Here is a 23,112-nt window from a genome sequence, read left to right on the forward strand (position 1 = left end):
TTATACATACTCAAAAGGTAAAAAACAGCAAAACACCAAGAACACCAATAAAGACAGAGCAGACAAATGAAAAGAATAGACATTCATGTGTGAAAACAGTAACAAATGTTATGAAATGCAGCCAAAGCTCCCTCCACAAACTGGACCAGAACGATCCACACGCTAGAGATCGATGTATCTGCGAGCAGCTCGTCACCCCTGCCTTCCAACCTGCACACAGCGACCGTTGGCCACCGCTCCTTGAACCGAGTCATCATCACAACATACAGCCATGGCAGATCCGAGAATACGGCAAATTAAGATCAAAACCGGCATCGTTAAGAGGTAAGATCGGCTTTCATCACAGTTAAAGGTGATTTAGCAGGGCGAGCAAGTTAGCTGCGTGTAGTAGCTACGTTAAGCTAACTAGCTTAGCTTACACCCCACCGCGCACGGTGGAACGTTTGTCGGTTAGGTGTTTAACTTTACTCCGGCGCTTCGGCGCGGCCTTTGCTCAGTCAGCAGTTTCCCTTTGTTGTAGATAAACGTCACCTTGCTGACACGTCTGGTGTGATGATACAAGATTAACGTACTCTTAAAAGACAGCGTTCGTGTTGTAGTTGTCTGTTTGGTGTAACTTGCAGCGGTAGCTAACGTTGTTCGACTCATGCTAGCCGTATGCTAGTTAGCAGTGATGGGCTAATGAGGCTTTTGCACTAAACCACATGGAAAAATGGGTTCATTGCTAGCAAGTGAAGGCTGCAGTGGATTTAAAGTGTGTTTGCTTAGAAAACCCTTTGATGCACACACACTCTTAAACTGAATATCATGTTTTATGAACAATAATGAAGATTGATGGATGTGTGTGTTGTGTTATTGAGGAGAGAGTCCTGGAAAATAAAGCATAGGATGGGTGTGGAACTATGGTAGTGGGCGATGGGGAACACAAAACAGTTTTTGGATTAAGCTGGCATCTTTTTTGCTCACAGCTTCTCCACATGTGAAAAAAAACCCTCTCTCACAAGGATCACATGATGCTGCCATGCTAGAGTTATCAGATTGAAGTGTTCCCACATGTCAGAACCACAGACTCTATAAAATAGGTCAGAACCACCTCTCTTACTGAGCTAGCTCCATAAATGGTCCAATATTAATGCAATATCAACAACTCAACAGCACTAACACACCAACTATGACAACCCACACATTATGCATTGTTTGGAGCTGTTCAAAAGCGTTGAGGTGCTCAAATTCAAAACTGCCTCAGCCTGTCACGTCACCTGCCAGAATTTGAGACCCAGGATTAGGTGGAGAGATTAGAGCTCCACACTGGCCTGGGAACGCCTCAGGATCCCCCAGTTAGAGCTGGTTAATGTGGCCCGGGAAAGGGAAGTTTGGGGTCCCCTGCTAAAGCTGCTGCCCCCACGACCCGACCCCGGATAAGAGGCTGAAGATGAGATGAGTTGATACCAAAAATTCACTAGTTGGTGCCAGTACCAGTGAAATTACATGATTATCGATGCCAATTTGATACCACGGAGCATGGAAAAAGGATTTTCTAAGATCCCATTTACTTAAACATGAACTTCTTGATTAGGAAATTTGCAAAACATTGAAATGCCATTTCTACAACAGAGATACAGAAAATAACATAACAGAATACAGTAGAACCGTTTGTCACAGCGCAACAACTTTCATACACAGAGAATGCACACATTGGCGCACGCACGCACAACTAATTACTAACAGATGCAGTAATTTCTATAAACATGGTGGTGGCATGTAGTTGATGTTACAACCTTTTTAAATAAAAACATTTGCAAAAGTATTTTTAGTTTATAAGACTGACTGAGATTTACAGAGGCGTGCCTTAGACCTGCAGCACTTATGCTACATAAGATAAGGCATTACTGCAGCACGTTTGGATGCTGTTAATTTATTTGAATCAAAATCACCTTAAATAAGTAGCTGTAACGTAGCTGTCCCCGTGAATGCCTTGTTTAGTATTTCATTCATTCATCTTCAACCGCTTATCCCGGGGTCGCGGGGGAGCCCAGAGCCGATCCCAGCTGACATCGGGCGTGAGGCGGGGTCCACCCTGACCAGGACGCCAGTCTATCACAGGACACATAGAGACGAACAGAGACAGACAACCATTCACACCTACGGGTGATTTAGAGTCATCAATGAACCCAACACCTGCACGTCTTTGGACTGTGGGAGGAAACCGGAGAACCCGGAGAAAACCCACGCAGACACGGGGAGAACATGCAAACTCCACACAGAAAGGGCCCCAGCCAGGATGCAAACCTGTAACCTTCCTGCTGTGAGGCGACAGTGCTAACCACTACACCACCATTAAAATGTTAAACATAACTTTAAGTCACATTTCTCCCAGGATACTGTCGTCTTTCCTGGGACTGTTTATGTGACCTGTTCAAAAAGTAAGTAACTGAATTTGCATAACACTGATCACATTCAGTAACCAAAAGTATTCCAACAAATAACTTTTATAAAATCTTATTTATTCCTTCATTTATTCTCAGTCAACATCAATGTTTTAGACGGTTGTTTGGATTGATTACAAATCTCAATTGTTCCCAATTTGTTCTGTTCTGATGCATTTAATATCGGGTATCTGGCCAACAAATGGAAACGTGTCTTCTGTCTTCTGAAGTATCAATCTTTTTTTCTCTGGCCACAGAAATGATTTCTCTCCTCATTAACTGGGCTTAGTTTACCCAAAGGTTGCTACTCACACTCCACCCAATCCATCTCTCCGCTCGCTCTTTGTTAAGGTGCTTCATCAACAAGTTTTGTAAGACTAATAAGACTTTTCTGTTATTCGCAAAAACTAATGACACCAGTTGTAGCTCATCACTAAGCTGTCCTTTTTTGACTTCCAGACATTCAGTCCGCACACTCACTCTTTGATGCAAGTGACAGTTGGATTCATAACCAGGAGGCACGGAAATCGTCTTATTACTTTTTAGAAACGCATTTGTATTTGAAGTGACGTGTTAGTTTAATTTTACATTCCTTTTGACTGGTGCAGCTTTGATTATGGCTCATAATACACCATTATCAAAGCTTGTACTATTAGTACTTGTATTATATGTGTAGTAACAGATGGTTAGTGATGGTTAGTAAGTTAGGCGGCAGTAGCTCAGTCCATAGGTGACTCGGCTGGGAACCGTAGGGTCGCAGTGTGGACCATGAATGGAGTGTGGACTGGAGAGGTGCCAGTTAATCTCATGGGCACTGCCAAGGTGCTGTTGAGCAAGGCACCATTTGGTGCGTGTGCGTGTGTGTGTGTGTCCTGAATAATATAATAACAGAGTAAAAAAATTTAATTTCCCCTTGAGGGATTAATAAAGGAGTTCTTCTTCTTCTAAATGTATGCAGTTGTAGTGTATTAGAGTGGCTTCACTTTAGATTTACTCAGACTACTTCTCATTAAAAGCAATACATAATCCCCCCCCCCCCCCCCCCCCCCCCGTTAGGCCTTTACTGTAAAACGCAACAACAGGACATGTGGCGTTTGCACTTTGACCCCATTAACATTTGTAAATCTCTCCTCTCTCTTGTCCTTCAGGAGCACTTTACCCCTGTGATTAAGTTATTTTTCTTTTTTTGAACAAAAAGTATGTTGTCCTTTATTATGAGAGACGTGGAAAAAACTTTATGTAGAAAACTTTTAGACCTTAAAAAGTTTGCCGGTAAAACACGATGATGGTTGTCTTAAGTGGTGATCATAAAAAAACAATGTTTAATGTGTCAAGATACCAAAAGTGTTCAATTATCATCTTGAGATACTTGTCTCAACAACAAAAAAACTGATCTGGGACTTTATTTTCTTTGGACACCGTGTGTTTCAAAGGGAAAGGCTAATCAAGACGAGTATGATGTTTCATTTTTGTCAGAAAAATAAAGTGGAAATAAAGTGGACACATTGTAACAACAGAGTTACAGCTAAATTATATTAATCTGCATATTTTTTTTACTTTGGTCGGTGGAAATACCAAAAAAATCCACACACATCACAATTTCCAAGGAAAGTCGTCTTCATACTGCTTGAGAGGGTATAAAGATAGAGGGTTTCCTCTAGGAGTATGTGAGTAGGTGTTAATGCAGCGTAACAACATTTAGAGGATGATGAAACCATCAAAACTTTACATTTGACAGGTTGGAACCAGTGAACTTTGTGTAAAAAAATGACAATGGTTCCAAATGAATCTTCTGTCAATCAGTTGATTTGCTGTTTGTTTGATTTGCAGATATGAGCACAAAACACAATTCATTGTTTTGAAAAATGTCCAGATCCTTTGATGACCGCTTCAGTTTCTTTAGTCCTCTAAGTAACGTGCCCCGTGCTTTAGGGTCCTTGCCCCCCCCCTCCAGGCCCGTTTGTACTCACACTACCTGGGCCTCGGCGAATCACGTCACACGCATTGATGACATCATGGCGATGCGTGGCTTTGTTTCCAGATCTTTCCGTAGACCTCAGAGTTTTTGTGCGTCTTGCAGACTGTTTTTGAATCTTTTCATCGTCCAAATCTGCAGTAAACACTCCACCTCCGCATCACACCAACGTGAACCTTTCACCGCCATTGCTTTAAATGTCTGCGCATGGTCCCTCCTTCTTTTTTCTATGTCCCAAGAGGCGCACAGGAAATGAGGTCAGAACCGCCGTAGGCCCCGTGCTCGTACACGTGCGCACGGTCGTGCTCGTACATTCGCAGACGTGCTTTACTAAAGCCCACCTCTCTCAAATGGGCCGTGGCCGGCAAGCGTACCGCATACGTTTGCACTCACACTGGTCAAACAAACTAGACTTTAGCCCTGAAACGTGCTTGGGCACGGTACGAATGGACCGTGTGAGTGCGCCCTAAGACAATGGACATATGAGGACGTCACCTTGGGCTTTGGGAAACACTGATGAACATGTTTCACTATTTTTGACATTTTATGGGCCGAACATCTCAGTGAGCAATCGAGAAAATGATCGACCGATTAATCATTAATGAAAATAATCACGGTGGTGTGGTGGTCAGCACTGTCGCCTCACGTGGTGTGGTGGTCAGCACTGTCGCCTCACAACAAGATTGGTTCGAATCCCGGCTGGGGCCCTTCTGTGTGGAGTTTGCATGTTCTCCCCGTGTCTGCGTGGGTTTTCTCCGGGTTCTCCGGTTTCCTCCCACAGTCCAAAGACGTGCAGGTGTTCGGTTCATTGATGACTCTAAATCACCCGTAGGTGTGAATGGTTGTCTGTCTCTGTTCGTCTCTATGTGTCCTGTGATAGACTGGTGTCCTGTCCAGGGTGGACCCCGCCTCACTCCCGATGTCAGCTGGGATCGACTCCAGCCCCACCGCGACCACAACAGTGACAAGCGGTTGAAGATGAATGAATGTGTTGCAGCCATAACTAAGACCAGAGACACTTAAAATACGTAGCCTCATGTTCACTATAATAAGCGACTTTATCTCCCCGTTCATTTTGCTTCCTCACTCTTTTGCATCGTTTTCTAGCTGATGATGAATGAAGCCTCAAAATTCGCCGTCTTAATTTTGGACAGTACAAAAAGAATAATGAATAGAAACTCCAGACCTCTACCGTAATAAATCCGTCTTCTTTTGTACATGACGTCTGAGACAAAACCTAAGCTTTTTGATGTAGTACCTCTCACGCTCATCATCCAGTTTAAGCCCGCCTATTAATAGAGCTGGCATCCATTCTGAGCTAAATTTGCACAATGTCCAGATTTACCATGCTGGAATAGAAAGTACTGTATGCTATTATGGAGGTGTGGCGGGCTAATGTGCCCAGTATGGCTGCCTGTGTGATGGACTCAAAGTATCTCTCGTCAATCAGGCGGACGTCTAATTCCCTCTAGTCAGCGGTGATAGTGTAATGTGCTATCGATTGTGTTTTGATGAGGGTCACGTTACTAACGGGCTCCCTGAGGTGGTGATGGCGGTGGCTGGATTCCCACAGAGGATAATGTCACAGTGTCCAGAATGGGAAAAACAAAAGTGTACCTCATCACAGGTACTGTCCCTGCCTACTGTTCGGGGCCTGACACCACTACGGTGTCCAGTAGTGTGAATTTTTTAAGGTGGAATGAAAAAAATACCTCTTTCTGTACTATATATGCTTAGAAGTCTGATTTCTTAAACCAAAACCCTATTAAAGAATATTTATTATTATACATAATACAATGAATTCCATTGTAAACCAATTACACACATGAACACTGACAGGGCTTGGCAGTAACTTTGAGTATGGAAAAGTAAATTTACCTTTCATTTATTTTATATATTATACAAGTAAACTATGCTTGAGGTGATTTAGATATGGGGTCATAAAATTGGCTATGTGACCCCTATATCTAAATCACCTCAGGCGTAGGTAAATAAACAGTTGAAAGCCTCCAAACCAGTGTGAACATATATAAATAAATGTTGTTTTTACTTTGTAAATCAAATGTGAGAAATTACAGAATGCTGCAGGAATGAGTCCTAAAACCCAGAGGTGAGTTGTTGCCCCCAACAACAGCCAAATAAGGAGCGGTACACAACATGAAGACACACATTATTCTATTTATTGACTTTTAATTTGTCTGTAGGGGCAGGTATATTTCTCCTCCACAAAAATGCATCTTCAGCATCATGCAATAACTGATCATTTAAATAAGAATGAAATAAATGGCTATAAGACCCCATATCTAAATCACCTCAAGCATAGTTTACCTTGTTCACTTGGTGAATAACAAACAGTTGAAAGCATCAACAGTGCAACAGTGTGAACATATATTAATAAATGTTGTTTTTACTTTGTAAATCAAATGTGATAAATTACAGAACGCTGCAGGAATGAGTCCTAAAACCCCGAAAGCCAAATAACGAGCAATACATAACATAAAAGAACACATTATTATATTTATTGACTTTTAATTATATTTCTCTTCCACCTACACTGCAAAAAAAAAATGTTCGACATCAGTCAATTACTGATCATTTAAAAAGGAATGACATAAATGGCTTTATGACCCCATATCTAAATCACCTCAAGCATAGTTTACCTTGTTCTCTTAGGGGGTCAAGGTTCATTGATGACTCTAAAATCACCCGTAGGTGTGAATGGTTGTCTGTCTCTGTTCGTCTCTATGTGTCCTGTGATAGACTGGCGTCCTGTCCAGGGTGGACCCCGCCTCACGCCCGATGTCAGCTGGGATCGGCTCCAGCCCGACCCCGGTATAAGCGGTTGAAGATGAATGAATGAATAGTTTCTGAGAGCTCTGTTTTATCAACATTATCAATACTAAGCAGTTGAAGATGAATGAATGAATGAATGAAAGCATCCAAAACAGTGTGAACATATATAAATAAAAGTTGTTTTACTTGGTAAATCAAATGTGAGAAATCACAGAACGCTGCAGGAATGAGTCTTAAAAACCCAAAAGCCAAAAAATTAGCGATAAATAACATAAAAGCCACGGTATTGACTTTTAGTTTGTCGGGTGGGGCAAGTATATTTCTCTTCCACTTGCACTGCGAAAAGAAAAACGCACGTTCAGCATCAGTCAATTACCGATCATTTAAATAAAGAGTAAATAAGAATAAAATGTCTGTATGACCCCGTGTCTAAATCACCCCGGGCGTAGTTTTCTGCGTTACATATTCTGTAAAAAACGTTTTCACTCAGGTGCACGTCTGAAGACATAAAGGTGGATACCGACAGATACCGATGTGTCTTTGATATATCGGTCTGCCTCTGCTACTGTACTGATGTTTTTACAATTTTGACCATAGGGCGAGAGATATTACACCTCACCTCCTCGAGGCCAAGAGTACCGTCTTGACACGGACCCTTAATCAAGCTGTTAGCTTTAAACGTACGCGCTGTCATTGCTTTCTGTCTCTTCATAATCTCGTGTCCCTCCCGTTCACTCTCTCCCCTCCGTCTCTCCTTCTTCTCTCCTCTTGCCTTGCTCCCTCCCTCCCCCCCTTCCCTCCCGTTTTATATATATATTGGAGTTTAGAGGAACCTGCCTGCTCTTTTAGCCGGGCCTATTTCCAGTGGCTTTTGCACATTCCAGTCAGTGCCTTTCCCGCCCTAGCGCGGCGGATGCCCTTAATAAAATGACAACAGTAATTTGCCTTTGTCATTCCGGTCCTAGCACAGACTACGCCGCGGCTCAAAAATACAGTGGAGGCGGCCGAATGTGTGTGTCGGGCTGCCTCTAATTCCCTTTTTTTTTCTATTTTCCAGAGAGTTGCCTTTTCCATTAAGCCTGAGGTGGCAGGTCTATTTAAAACCAGCCGCGACCCCACCCCTCGTTCACGCGGCGCTCCAAGTCTGGGAGAAATAAGAAATTAACATCAGGACTGGAAGGGGAGGAATGGACATTTTGTTATTAGACTGTCCTTCAGTTTTATTCAAATGATTCCAGCCTCCCCTTCCTCCATCTTCTCCCCCACTCTCTCTCTCTTTGCCACCTTCCTTGACTCTAAACGGGTGACATCACTCACTCTGCATCACGCCGCCGGAGCTACTATTGCATACGGTGCCTGTTTAAAAGCTTCTTGATGGAACCGTGTAAGAATGAGTGGTAATTGATGTAAAATATGACAGAGTGCTGTTGGCTTCCTCGGCTAAGCGAGGAGCAGTGCGACGCGGAGAGGGAAGGGTCTCCGGTAATGCCGCTGATAAATGAAGGATCACTCACTTACTCGCACGCAGCTGATTTTATGAAAAATTAAATTTGTGTTGTCATTCCCCGACAAGCAGGCACAGCCGGAAAAAGACTATTAGTCGGGAATCATTATCAATAGCCATATTTTCAAACTCCATTACGCCAATCAGGGCGGGAATCTGTTTAATAGATTTAGTTCCATTTGGCACGTAATTGATAAATAATCAAAATGTATCAATGTACTCAAGCCCATTTTCACTAACAATCAAGGAAAAGAGGCCCATTTACCACCTGACTTGCTCCAAATTAGGGACTAAATTGATGATCAATTAATCTCTAAAAAGGAGTGTGTGCGTGCGTGCGTGCGTGTGTGTGCGTGCGTGCGTGTGTGTGTGTGTGTGTGTGTGTGAGTCAGATAAGCGTGATACAGTTAACAAGGGCAGCAAAAGGTTTTTTATTTCCGTGGCGGCTGCCTGTTGACACAGAAGTTAAGTTAAAGTTGGAGCCCGATGCTACTCGACGCTTGAAAAGGAAGAAATTCAACCAGCGTTGAAATGATTTCACTTTGGATATTTTATAAGAAATAAGGACATTAAACTACATGCGTGGATCTAACACAGGATACCCCCTACATCAGGGGTCTGCAGCCTTTGGCCTCCGGGCCCCATGCGCCTCTTCAGCCCCTTTTCAGCGGCTCCCTGTACACTTGCCAAAAAAATAACATGGAGATAAATATAATGTCTTTGCCAGAGTGGACGATCTTTCGAAGGGAACACCTGTTCTCTTGGAGTTCAAGGTGATTTTTGTTAGACAAATATGATGTGAAACTAAAATACGCGTCACATCTTACAGCTACGGCTCGGTGCAGGAGGCTAATCTTGAGTTCTGACCCGCACTGTCAGTATGCTAACCATGGGGTGAGGAATTACAAACAACTACATTTTTAAATGTTAACAGTTTTCTTTATTGTTGTTCTTTCGTGTGCCATATGGTCTAGCGTTTCACCCAGGCGACCCGGGTTCGACTCCCGGTATGGGAACGCTCTCTTTATTGGGCGGCAGTAGCTCAGTCCAGAGGTGACTTGGCTGGGAACCGGAGGGTTGCTGGTTCAAGTCCCTGTGTGGACCATAAATTGAGCGTTGACAGTTGGCTGGAGAGGTGCCAGTTCATCTCCTGGGCACTGCCGAGGTGCTGTTGAGCAAGGCACCGAACCCCAAACTGCTCTGGGTGCAGGTCACTGGCAGCCCCCTCGCGCTAACATCTCTCCATTAGTTGCATGTATATAGGTCCTGTCTGTGCATGTGTGTGTGTATTTCGGGCCTGTGTGTGTGTAACATGAAAAAAAAAAGAGTACAAATTGAATTTCCCCATTGCGGGACGTATAAAGGAATTCTTCTTCTTCTTCTTCTATAATTTGAAAAATGCAAAAAGTATACAAACTATAGTTTTTTGTATACATCATGTAACTGTATATAAAACGTTATAAGCTGTGCGGCTCAGGACACATTTTATTTGCTGGAACGGGGGTAAATGGCTCTTTGGACAGTAAAGGTTGCAGACCCCGGCCCTACATTGAATTAATGTGAAATTAGAAAAGCACTGAGTCTTCTAACAATATTTCAGGGTAATCTTCATTTACTACTATAATGCATACATTAGATTAGTGCCAAAGTAAGTATTTGATTAGTTGATCCAGAGAAAAATAATCATTTAACTCCATTTACTTCCCAAATCATTCAAGACAAATATCCACACAGTCTGTGGTTGAGGTTTGTAAGCGATGACGGTTTGCGTTGTAGGTTGTAGGCCCTGTGATAGACTGGCGTCCTGTCCAGGGTGTACCCCGCCTCACGCCCGATGTGGGCTGGGATCCGCTCCAACCCCCCCATAACCCCGACAGGGACAAGCGGTTGAGATGAATGAATGAATGAATAAAAAATTGTAAAATAGTATCCTAATATTCTATACGAGAAGTTAAAACACGTACAACTCTTCTCCGTTATGCCAGGGTTGTGTCTTGAGTCACTATTCCTCAGTTGTCCGAAGAGAAACCCGCTGAAGTCTGTGGCTCTTAACGGTGTGCTTCTTAAAATAACACTTTTATAAATGTTCTCGCTGAGTGTTAAGTGATTTCCTTCTTGTTTACATCAAACATTTTATAACATAGTTCTTTGTCCTAACCTCAAACTCTTCCACACTTCCCTACGGGCTTCACCGTACACTAGGAATCAGTGTCTTTTCCCTTAAACATTTCCTCAATATTCAGATTCAAAGGAGCATTACTGTAAGTGTCATTTACACTAACATAAGGGGGACAAAGTTAAGATGGTAAAATCACCTTTAAAGTAGTTTATTTGTTATTTTTCCATTTATGGACTGACTGAAAGAAAGCTCTACTTCCATCTCTGTGTTGTATTTGTTCATGTTTTGCAAATGGTTTCACCTGAGTCAGGCTATGAACCATGATAGCAACCATAACACATCCACACAGGTTAGTAATATACAGCTTTTTAAACACACTGGCATTGGATCAGAGCTCTGTATCGGCCGAAACACACAAGTTCAGCTATCGGGAAGGAAAAAAATGGTATGTGAACATCTCTAATAATCTAAGGGATGTTCGTATGGTCCCATACCTACTTGCCAGTATTCTGTGTAGCAGCCGTGAGGAGGGATGATGTGTTCTACGGTTGTTATCGAGGTGTGTATCTTGCCATCCTGCGGGAGATGATCTCACCGCGTCCCCTCAGTCAGAGAAGCGTCAGGTTGAGAATGAGGATAGATGGCCCCGTCTGTAAAAGGTGACCATCACAGCACGCCTTTTGTCATGCTTCGGCCTGTATTATCTCTCTGGGAGGCCGTGCGTTCATGTTTGATGTAACAACACTGTCACTGCCTTTAACTACGAACCCACTTCTCCTCTCTCCCTGTCGTCGTCGTCCTCTGCAGGCTGGCAAAAGAGAAGATCTCCTACCAAACCGAGGCAAAGCAGCAGCAGGAGAAGGTCGAGCGCATGAAAGCAGAGGCGGGAGATGAATACGTCATCAAGAAACAGGTACGTGGGCGCTACGTTTCTTCATTTGAAACCCTTTGGGATCGAACGGGGTGATAAATGGATAATGCCGACGGTGAGGGACGAGGTTTTGGAAGTGAGTTCTGTTTGGGTGACTCTAGCCGCCCCTCGTTCCTGTAATGAGGTCAGTCCACAGCGATAATGAGGAATTAGGTTTTGAGAGGAGAATCATTAGTGATTTTGTAATTTGCTTAATGCAAATGTAATTATATCCTATTACTTTAGCGGAGTTTGATATTTACTGACACATGCTGGTGACTCAACGTCCCCTCCTCTCCGTTCTCATTCACGGCGCCCGCAGCTCGTCACCGTTTGCTCGTGCGTTGGAGAAAGCAGGGTAGTGTTTGAAAATGTGTATGACGCACGTGCTGCTTGCTTCCTTTTTGCCTTGACTGACTTTTTACACTTCTGCGTGTTTCTCTTTGAACTTCTTTATAATAACGTTTTTAGATTTAACAGAGAAACTGAAACGCAGAACAAAACACCAGGATTAGGTCAATTAAGACGGACAGATACACTGGTATAGATCATTACACAAAGATTTGGGCTGGAAAAGGTGAAATGTTATCTATTTTTAGCCATGCTAGAACTGTGGCTCCAGGTGTGGTGACAGTGACGCTGGTATTGTGTGTCATTGTGGCAAACCATGGTCCTGGAGACACCTGTTGTATCGTAAGGGTGTCACAACACCTGAGTTTGAAACTTTGATACGATACTAGTAAAAGTGATATTTGATACCACGGCTGAAAAGGGTGGAAGACAATCTGAGGCACACACATTTCTTAAGAGCCTGCACATGATGCTGGTGCAGAAAAAGTTGCTTCTAATTGGCAGAAGGGTACTTGACAACACAAGTTTCTCTGAGGTGCACCTGAATGCACCATGCAGTCCCAGCGGAGCCCACACCTTTACCGTTTGTTGCTTAGTTTCACACCAAGGAAACAGGAAGGAGGTTTAACAGTTGGTTTGTTTCTGTGTCCTTTCAACAATTTACCCCTGGGATTATTAAAGTATTTCTGATTCTGAGTCCGGCAGTGGTCATGGTGCAACTACAGGCTACTGGAAAGCCACTGTGTCGTTTGTGTTGTTTATAGCTTTGGTTATTTTCGATACTCAATTTAAAATGACCCTAGATTGTATTGTTTTAAACACATGGTATCAAAAAAGTATCAAAGTATCAATACTTTTGATAACCTTACTGTTGTGGAAATGACCACAGAAGCAGATTTGAGTATTTTCAGAGGGGTTTCTTTGTGTCTTTGGCCAGATGTTGTCACCACAACTGCATCACAATCGTGCAAAACACAGTCGCAAAACTTTACACGTGTGTTGTTGAGACCAGAATGAAGGCTGAGTTTGAAAATGGGTGTGATCAAGTGATTTGGTTTATGAGTAAATACTGCAAAGCCTCAGCTTTACTAGGGAATATCTGCATGCTAACACGCTAAACTACGATGATACATTTTAAACATTAGCATGCTGGCATCAGCTAGCATGTTGCTTTGCTGATGTTAGCATTTAGCTCAAAGGACAGCCTCACAGAAGTCTTAGGAGTGTAGATAGTTAACTGTGTTTATGGAAAGGCTCGTCAGGTTTTGACAAACAGAACATCAAATCTAAAACCAAGTGTCCTTGACATTAAACGCCTCACCTGATCCCAGACAGGCTGCATATACGGACAACACCAGAGTATGTGGGCATGGTCCTCGAGTAATACTGGGCCAGGTTGTTTTGGATTTGACTTTTACATTTCCACGACGGAGAGGAGCTACGGAGCCGGCTCCACTTCTGACTATGTTTACTGGTTACATTAAAATTCTGTGTGTGTTTTGTTGTGTTTGTTCATTCATAGAGCGGCGGCTCGGGCTGAGCAGCAGGCTTGGCTGGTGTTAAATGGGGAGATTGGGAGGCCAGATGGATTATGGTTGGAGATGAGAGGTCTGAGGCAGGATGGATTAGAGGTTTTTATTTTAATGGAATCAATACGCTGTAAGTGTCATCTTTATCCAGCACTGATGGGATCATTCCACTGCACTGGGAGGGCACCGTGACTCTTCTGTTCCAGCACTCCTCTGCTTAGTCCGGCTCACTTTGTCACTTTTGAGATGACAACAGCTCGACTAGTTGTCTACCGTCTCTCAGCGTGTCAGTTAGTCTGCCACCCTTCCCTGTGTACGGGTTCATCTGACTGCCTGTTAGTGTGCACAGCCGTGTAATGTACACGCGTGTGACTGCGTCCATGTTTTGACTCTCCAGCTCGACAGAGGGCTAGGTGAGGAAGCATCTGTCACGAGTGAGTGTGTCTGACAGCGTTAGCCCAACTCTTCTCTGCTCTTTAGGGTGCCGGCCGGGGGAATTCCACATTAGCCGCGGCTGCGAAAGTTCCCCGGGCCGTAACACAGTTTCACTCCGGGCGCAGTAATACCTCTTTACGCCTGATCACGGTGCCCTCGGCTCAGGGTTTCTTCATTTATCCAGGTGTGCGGTCGGGTCGAGGTGGTCCCCTGCTGCCCAACTCCCTGCCCGATCGATAACTCAATAACATATTTCATACCGCCGGCTTGTTTGGAGATGTTAAGATGAGTGTGTGTGGGACACCCTGCATGTTACTGTCAGGAGCAAGGCCAGAATGCCTGTTTCTAGCTGTTTAACTTAATGTTTTATACCCGGAAAATACACGTGCGATGATGATTTTTATAATGAAAATAGCAGCGGGGCTGGGGGGTAAGTCCAATTAAATAAAGATGGTGTTGGCACTGACGTTGTCTCTGTGTGGTTTCAGGTGGAGGTATTGAACGAGTCCAAAATGATGATCCCAGACTGCCACCGTCGCCTGACCATAGCACACGGAGATCTGCTTCAGTTATTAGTAAGTGTAAAGAAAAAAACCCTTTTCGTCTCACATCAGGACAAAACTGTATTGATGAAACCCTCACATCATTTATTTTGTCGCCGTTTCTGTAACTAATTTATGGCCTTGTTGAAAAACTACAAGGTGTAATTGTGTTTGTGAGATATTATAGACACTTGACAGCAGAAAACCATTTATCTTGAAATAAGCTGAAAACCTCAGCGTGTGTCACACAAAATGGGTTTCTCTCTGCCGTCAAGCAGGGTACTGTTTTTAGTCTTTTTTGTTCCTGTTGTATATCTGAAAGTACCTTTACAAAGCTGATCTGGACATGAACTAGTCCTCGTTGGTAAGTAGGAACTACACGCAACAAGGAGAAATATGCATAACCTGACTGCTTCTGTGTTTTATTTGGGGTATTTCTAATTATTATTAATGCATTAATGTTCACAACATTAGAAAAAACAAACATGAAGTTTGCATGCGGCTTAAACTTCACTAAAGCTGTGAGTTACATGTGAACTGCGTGCTGAGAACAGCCCGGTGGAAGTCACATTTTACACATTTTTAATGAATAAACTAATGAAAAGAAAGTAATTGTACATTTTCAAAGTCATACTATTGAGCTGAGATGGATTCCATGTTCTGTTAGTGTTCAGAGGCTGCTGGTGCCAATCTGGATGCCATCAGGCGTCGTCATCGGCCGTCTCTCTCCAGCCAGCGTTCTCCTCCCCTTCCACTATCTGTGCCCCATCTATTCGCAAGAGCACCCCACCCCCCGACCCCGCATACCTAAATATCAACTTGCGGAGCCGGACTTTTCTCCCATGTTGACCATAGACTATAGAATTGGACGTAGTATACCCGTCAAAGTCCGTTCTCTCAACTTGGTCCGATCGTCCTCGCCTACGGGAGCAGCCATTTTGTCAGACTTTGACTCCGCCTCATTCCCTCTAAACAAAAAGGGCATGTATGTGACGTTGGGGGGGAGGGGGGATAAGTCCATCTGACTGACATATATCTCGAGGACAAGTGAAGGCAAGCGGCTAGCTGTCACTCAACAGACCGGTCGGGTACCGTTCACATTTGGACCTGTACCTGGAATTCGACACCGGTATCCGATGGTACATTTTTTCTGTACTAAATTCCCTTTGTAACAGCGGAAAATTGTACAAATATGTCCAAACCTATTCTGTCTTTGCTATTTATTTATTTTAAAGAAAATCACTTCACACAAAATAAAAAATTAAACCCTCTCCCCTCCCAAACCAGTCCTTAAAACCTCCAGCCTGTCAGTCTGTCCCCAGGGCATAAAGACTGTGTGAGTATAGAGTAACCACACCACCAGCACTTCTTAATTATTTTATATTATATTGCAGTTGAGCATAGTAAAAGCAAAATTTGACACCGACTGATTTAACGTGAATCAGTCAGTGGTGGTATCAATTCATAGTTTTTTTTTAGTCGTTGCCCTTAAAAGTACCACATTCGGTATCAAACCGTAGGACTCTCTGTAGTGATATGTATATTTTGTACGTATCAGACTGTGGTTCACACCTAGAATGTAACTAGTTTTTCCCGTGACAACATTTCCCAGGTTTAAACCCTTCCACATACCACAAGTGTCCTTGAGAAAATGCGTTTTAGTTTGTGTGATTCCACCAAACCAAACATTTTGAATACGCTCCCACTTTACACCAGTTTAACCGTATTTGTGTGTACAACAGCTGTGTGTGTGTGTGTGTGTGTCTGTGCGTGTGTGTGTGTGTGTCCAATCCCGTCAGGACTTAAGTTGATGCGGTGAGAAGCAAACATAAGCATGCATGTCTCAGGGTCATCTCAATTAATGCAGAGCAACAGCCGGGCAGCTGGCGGTGTCGAGGCGCTCACATGAGAGCCGGGCGGCAGGCAGAGGGAGCTAACCTGGAATTAGCAACATGTCGCCTCCTCCTATCACTCATCCTCCATCCTTCCTCTTTTCCTTTTTAGACAGACGTGCACATATGCACGCACTCATCATAGTTCATTAGCGGGGCTGTCACTTCGGTGACCACCGCGGGAGCTTCATTAAAGGACACGGACAGCGTACAGTCACGTCATCCCTCAGTCCACCCTTTAACTGCTAAATATAGAACATGAGACCGACTGAAATATGACCTCCGACCGTTAAGTTTTACGTCGACAGCAAAGTGACTTTTTGTTCAAACACTTTTGTGAATAGACCGACAGGAGGGTGGTGGATTTGTTCTTAAGTAGCTAGCTGTAATTCCTCATTCTGTGGTGTAGGAGATGGCGGTATTGTTCCTAAATGGCAATTTGTGTGTGTGTGTGTGTGTTTGTGTCCTTTCAGGAAGCAGAAGAGGATTTGGGCGAATCAGAGGAGTACAAAGAGGCTCGAACCGTATTGGACTCAGTGAAGCTTGAAGGATGATTCCCGATCTGTTTCTGTTCTCCCTGCGAGACGCGCTCGCTCTAAACTTCCATTCCCTTTTTCGTCAGGCCCTGTTTGGAAACTGAATCCACTCAGAGACTCTCTGTTCATGATGTAATTATTATTTCTACTGTTTACTTGTTTACATGCCACCACGTTTGATCACGCTCCTCCTGTGTGTAAAATCTCACAAGAATACGATAAAACATTCAGTTTATCACAGCAGAGTCCAGGGTTTTTCTTATACTGTCACACACACACACACATCCGGATTATTAAAAACGCACATTTTTTCTTTTAACGCTGTTTTAACCATCACTTTCAATGGTGTGGGTCCACGGTGGGATTGGATTTAAGAAGGTTTTTACACTGGTGACTATTGTAGGGGGTGAGAAAGTGCAAATCACTGTGTTTTAGGAAGTGAGAGTTTACCTTAAGGGCGCACTCACACTGTCCTTCTGCACCGAGCCCGGGGCTTTAGGGTCCTTGTCCCTCCCTCCAGCACCGTTTGTACTCACTCTACCTGGGCTTCGGTGAATGCTTCTTGCTGCCTATACGTCATCACGCAGTAACACGTCACACGCGTTGATGACGTCATGGCGATGCGTGGCTTTGTTTCCAGATCTTTCCGTAGACCTCTGAGTTTTTGTGCGTCTTGTCGACTGTTTTTGAATCTTTTCATCGACCAAATCTGCAGTAAACACTCCACCTCCGCATCACACCAACGTGAACCTTTCGCCGTCATTGTTGTTGTTGTTAAATGTCCGCGCATGGTCCCTCCTTCTATTTTCTATGTCCCAACAGTCGCACAGGAAATGACGTCAGAACCGCTGTAGGCCTCGTGCTTGTACACGTGCGCACGCTCGTGCTCGTACATGTGCAAACGTGCTCTACAAAAGCCCACCTCTCTCAGACGGGCCGTGGACGGCCAGCTGGCCTCAGTTATGCGCAGAGCGGTTGCACTCACACTGGTCAAACGCACTAGGCTTTAGCTGAAAAACCTGTTTTGACCCGATGCGGAAGGACAGTGTGAGTTCGCCCTAAGACAGATACACTTTGCATTCCTTTTGTATAAACCTGAGCTTCTTAAGCCGGAAATAACTTTTATTGGCTCCAACCTTTGATGATGATGATGATGATGATGATGCATCCCAGAATACTATCCGAAGCTGCAAGTAACGATTACTTTCATTATCGATGAGTCATGTGGTTGTGAAACGGGAGAAAGAGTGAAACCTACACATCACTATTGGGGATGCAGCGATCCGATACTCAGGTAGATATCTATGGCGAACTATTCAATTCAGTTCTAAGTTTATATACTAAAATATTAATTCTTGTTTAAATTAACTTGTTGCTGCATTTAAAATGTTTCTGTTAATATTGAAGATTTTTTTATACCAAAATGCTTTTGCACAGTTTATTAAAGTAATAATAACTCAGTAACTTAATATCAACAGTATTTTTTAATTTATTTTTTAGCATTTTTGTGGTTACAAAGTTAGGAAAGCGATGTTTAAGTCTATATCCTGATATTGCCTTATGTGCTGATAAGACCAAGCACGTTCTGCAGGTTGCAAACGGGCTGCAACTAATAATTGTTTGTCGTGATCGACTCATCTGTTGGATCGTTGTCTCGATTCATCGATCAGTTGTTTCGTCCATAAAACGGTGACAGATGCGGGTCGTTGTTTCCCCAAAGCCCCAGATGACGTCCTCAAATGTCAAATGTTTTGTCCACAGCTCAAAGATTTGTGGTTTTCTGCCACCGAGGAGGAAAGAAACCAGAAAACATTCACATTTCACACTTTGTTTCTTTAAAAAAAACAGAGGTCTTCAGTGTTTTTGACCCTTTAGCTGAAAGAGAAGAAGCAGCCCCCCCCCCCCCCCCCCCCGCTTCACATTCTGAGTGTTTACATATTTCACATAGTGCTTTCAATGCTAAGCTATTAAAATGATTATACACACATCGTGATTTAATGTTAAACATACACGTTGAGGCACAGTGGATCTTTTCACTTCCCTCAGCTCATCATCAGTGCTGTGTAAATGCGTGACGAATCATATTTGCAAAAAATATTTTTTAATTCTCGGAAAAACAACAAAAACTTCCCGGAAATGATCCAGCAATAATCAGGCGGACACCTTGTTGAAGATCTCTGCTCAGAACGATGAATCGGTTTAGTAAAGATAGTCAGCGAGTCATTAAATAGCTGACGACTCATGGATTTATAGACGTATCATTGCAGCTCTATCGCAAACGTGGTGTTCACTACACCGCCTTAGGCCCTATTTGGACGGGATTAGTTTAATGTGGGGGCGTGGGGTAAAATGGTTTTACCTCAGGATGTCTGTAATATATAAATCCCTGTATTCCACCAGGAGGGGGAGGGGTGACTCAGTTTACAAACTAGCGTCACCTCCCTGTCTCCATGTGCGCGCTACTGAAGTAAACTAAAGGACAGAATCGATCATCTAAAAAACACATGGTGTGGTGGTTAGCACTGCCGCCTCACAGCGAGAGGGTTCCTGGTTTGAATCCCAGCTGGGGCCCTTCTGTGTGGAGTTTGCATGTTCTCCCTGTGTCTGCGTGGGTTTTCTCCGGGTTCTCCGGTTTCCTCCCACAGTCCAAAGACGTGCAGGTGTTCGGTTCATTGATGACTCTAAATCACCCGTAGGTGTGAATGGTTGTCTGTCTCTGTTCGTCTCTATGTGTCCTGTGATAGACTGGCGTCCTGTCTAGGGTGTACTCGCCTCACGACCCCGACCCCGGGATAAGCGGTTGAAGATGAATGAGTGCTTATCGTATTCACACAGGACTAGTTTTACCCGAGGTATTTTTTTGCGGACCGTTTCACAGAAGCAAAAAATCGCCGTACTTTTTACTCACATTCCCCGGAATAATTATAGACATGGCGCAGTCAGACCGGACTCAAACCTCTGGTAGAAACGACCTCACCCCACGTCCCCACATTAAACTAACCCCGCCCGAATACGGCTTTGTAGTCTTTTTTAAATTCTTGCTAGGCAACCAACAAATCACCTGTACTCAGCTGACCTTTAGATTGCGTGAACTTGGCGCTTCCCTGCAAAAACACACGCGCATGAGGCGAAAAAGAAGAAAATTGCGATTTCAAAGAGCCGACACCAGGCTGCTAACACCTGCTCCGTGTGATCGGGGCTTCACAGGTAAAAGAAAGATCCCAGTCGCTTCCGCACGATGAGTCAAAGAGCTTATTAATTAAAGGCCGCCATCAGAACTGTGCTCGGTACTCAGTATCGATACGGAGAGGTGCAGCCCTGATCGCAAAGCTCCTGTTGCCTGTAACAAAACACAAATATATCCAACGTTAAACAGCTGACAAAGCAGCGCACGATCATTTATTTGAGGAACTAAAACCAATTAATGTTTTATCGATTATCAAAATGATTCGGAGAGGGGGGGGGGGTGTGTGATGTGATTCTCTTTCGATCTTCCTACTAATCGATCAATAAACTGATGGATCTAACTGACGGTGTGTTATCCTGTTAAGAGCGGTGACATGGATTGTGTCTTGATGGCTACAATAAAGAGGAGCACTTTGGGGGGGACGGGGGGGGGGGCTGTCAGTCAAAAGACAAATGTTGGTTCAGGCCGTGAATGATAAAGCAGCGTGCGTGACGTCTCCCCGCAGCAGCAGCAGCAGCGGCGGCAGCAGCGGCAGCAAAAAAAACCCAGTGATATAAGAACTCTGATGCTTTTATTTTGATGGGTTCATTTGCAGATACCTTTACTTAAGAAAATGCACGGACTTGGAGCAGAGTATTTGACATTTTCTCAGCTACTTTTCCTCCAGTTTGAGGCGTAAACAGTTGCAGCAGCAGCGGCGGCAGCGGCAGCAGCAGCGGCAGCGGCAGCAGCGGCAGCAGCGGCGGCAGCAGCTCCATCCATTATCCAAATGGCCCTAAAATAACGACACCTTGCATTAAAGGCTGAGAGAGTCCTTCCTAAATAGTCCTGCTAATAAATGAACTCAATTGCCAGACAAATTAAGGTTACATTTGACTTGATCCTTATTTTACACATTTCGATCATTATCGGGATCACCCCAAAGTCTCATTAGGGCTCTAATGAGGCGCCGCTACTCCGTGACATCGAGCCCGCTCCGTCTCGTTAAGGAAATCGCTCTTCAATGCTGATTATTTTATTTGGAGCTATAATTATATTTCTTTGGGATAAATCACGGGGCCTAATCGAGTCCGCGCAGAGGGCAGCGGCACTAATTGAGGCATGAGATGCGGCGGCGGGGGCGCTGCGTCTGGGTTTATGTGACCGGAGGACCCGCGCAGGCTGCTCCGGCTCCTCCGGCTCCTCCTGCAACTGTTTACGCCTCAAACTGGAGCAAAAGTAGCTGGAAAAATGTCAAATACTCTGCTCCAAGTCCGTGCATTTTCTAAAGTAAAGGTATCTGCAAATCAACCCATCAAAATAAAAGCATCAGAGTTGTTATAGCACTGTGTTTTTCTTACTAATGCACCTTTAAAGCAGCTTTTTATGTCACTGGGGCACGTTTGAATTAGTGATGGGTAGTTGCATCTAATGGAAATGCTATACACACACAGCCTACAGTAGACTACCTGCGTGATTAGTGACTGTGCTGCTCATTTAAAGTGTATTAGCCTCGTTTGGATGAGGATTATCAGGGAAAGCACCTTTTTGAAACGAGCACTAACAGGAGGGATCGGCCTGTGTGTAACCTCGGAGCACCTCTAATCAAATCACTACACTTTGATTTTTGCGTCGCTTTACGCCGCAAATACAATGGAAATATTGTGCTTTTTAACGCGCTGCTTTGTCAGATTACAGATGAAGATTTTAATAACTTAAAGTGATGATGCGTTTATATTAAAGCAAATTAAACCACTAAAATTAAAACACTGCCACATGTGAATGCATCGATGTTAACCCACTGTGCACTGACACAGGCCACAGTCAGGACTTTATTTATTATTTTTTAAATAAATGCACTTTTAGTTTCTTTAGTGCTTCTTTGATTTGAATATAAAAGTGTTTTCCAGGTTTTTCCATATTATAAATGAGCTGTATGTTGTTTTTTTCATCAACTTTATTATTGATTTACTAAATACACTTAATTCAATTCAGTTCAATTTTATTTCTCGTGCCAAATCATAACAAAAGTCATCTCAGGACACTTTACGGACTAGGTAAAGACCACACAAGTGCATCAAACCATATGATGAGTAATAACAATTTAAAAAAATAAGATACACCAGGGGACAACACGAGCAACGAAAATTAAATAGTATTAAAGTGGGAGCAGGGATTTATAGTTTTGATAGCTTTTCCTTTTTATTAGCAGAGGATATTTGAAATAAACTTCAATTTCAATTCAATTCAATTTTATTTCTAGTGCCAAATCATAAGAAAAGTCATCTCAGGACACTTTACCGACTAGGTAAAGACCACACTAGTGCATCAAACCATATGATATTATATTAACGTACCTGAATCACAGGTGTTATATTACCCCCCCCCCCCCCCCACACTCCCACCTGCACTGGTCATACAAACACACTCACTTATATTTCATGTATATAATTCAATGCCATATGTTTAATTTGCCTGTGTTCAGGGTTATATTTATGTAGGCGCCGTCACATCAAGTCAAAGTCCTTGCAATGAACATTGCCTGGCAATAAACCTGATTCTGATTCTGATTCTGATGAGTAATAATGATAATTTAAAGTAAAAGTAAGATACACCAGGAGACAACATGAGCAACAGAAATTAAAAATTGTACTAAAGTGGGAGCACAGATTTATAGTTTTGATAGCTTTTCTTGTTTTTAGCGGAGGAAATTTGAAATAAACAATTACAATTCAATTTTATTTTATTTCTCGTGCCAAATCATAACAAAAGTCATCTCAGGACACTTTACGGACTAGGTAAAGACCACACTAGTGCATCAAACCATATGATGAGTAATAATAATAATGATAATTTTAAAAAGTAAGATACACCAGGGGACAACACGAGCAACGGAAATTAATAATTGTATTAAAGTGGGAGCACGGATTTATA

At 43.3% G+C, this 23,112-nt stretch overlaps 1 protein-coding gene across 1 annotated transcript; it reads left to right on the forward strand.

Moving 5' to 3' along the window:
• The first annotated feature begins 202 nt into the window (after window positions 1-202).
• On the forward strand, window positions 203-17,252 carry tbca (tubulin cofactor a). The gene is made up of 4 exons (XM_083929908.1): window positions 203-324; window positions 11,625-11,730; window positions 14,531-14,617; window positions 16,950-17,252. The coding sequence occupies exons 1-4, from the start codon at window positions 272-274 to the stop codon at window positions 17,028-17,030; spliced, it is 327 nt and encodes a 108-aa protein (XP_083786034.1). The 5' UTR covers window positions 203-271; the 3' UTR covers window positions 17,031-17,252.
• The last annotated feature ends 5,860 nt before the right edge of the window (window positions 17,253-23,112 follow it).

The sequence above is a fragment of the Echiichthys vipera genome (assembly GCF_963691815.1).
Source record: "Echiichthys vipera genome assembly, chromosome: 16".
In the NCBI taxonomy this organism is placed as follows: Eukaryota; Metazoa; Chordata; class Actinopteri; order Perciformes; family Trachinidae; genus Echiichthys; species Echiichthys vipera.

What these genes read in the sequence shown, in the direction of transcription:
- tbca (XM_083929908.1), top strand. Translation starts at nt 272, where the DNA reads ATGGCAGATCCGAGAATACGGCAAATTAAGATCAAAACCGGCATCGTT. An exon ending in AAAACCGGCATCGTTAAGAG is followed by an intron (nt 325 to 11,624) that starts GTAAGATCGGCT and finishes CGTCCTCTGCAG; the next exon opens with GCTGGCAAAAGAGAAGATCT. An exon ending in GAGATCTGCTTCAGTTATTA is followed by an intron (nt 14,618 to 16,949) that starts GTAAGTGTAAAG and finishes GTGTCCTTTCAG; the next exon opens with GAAGCAGAAGAGGATTTGGG.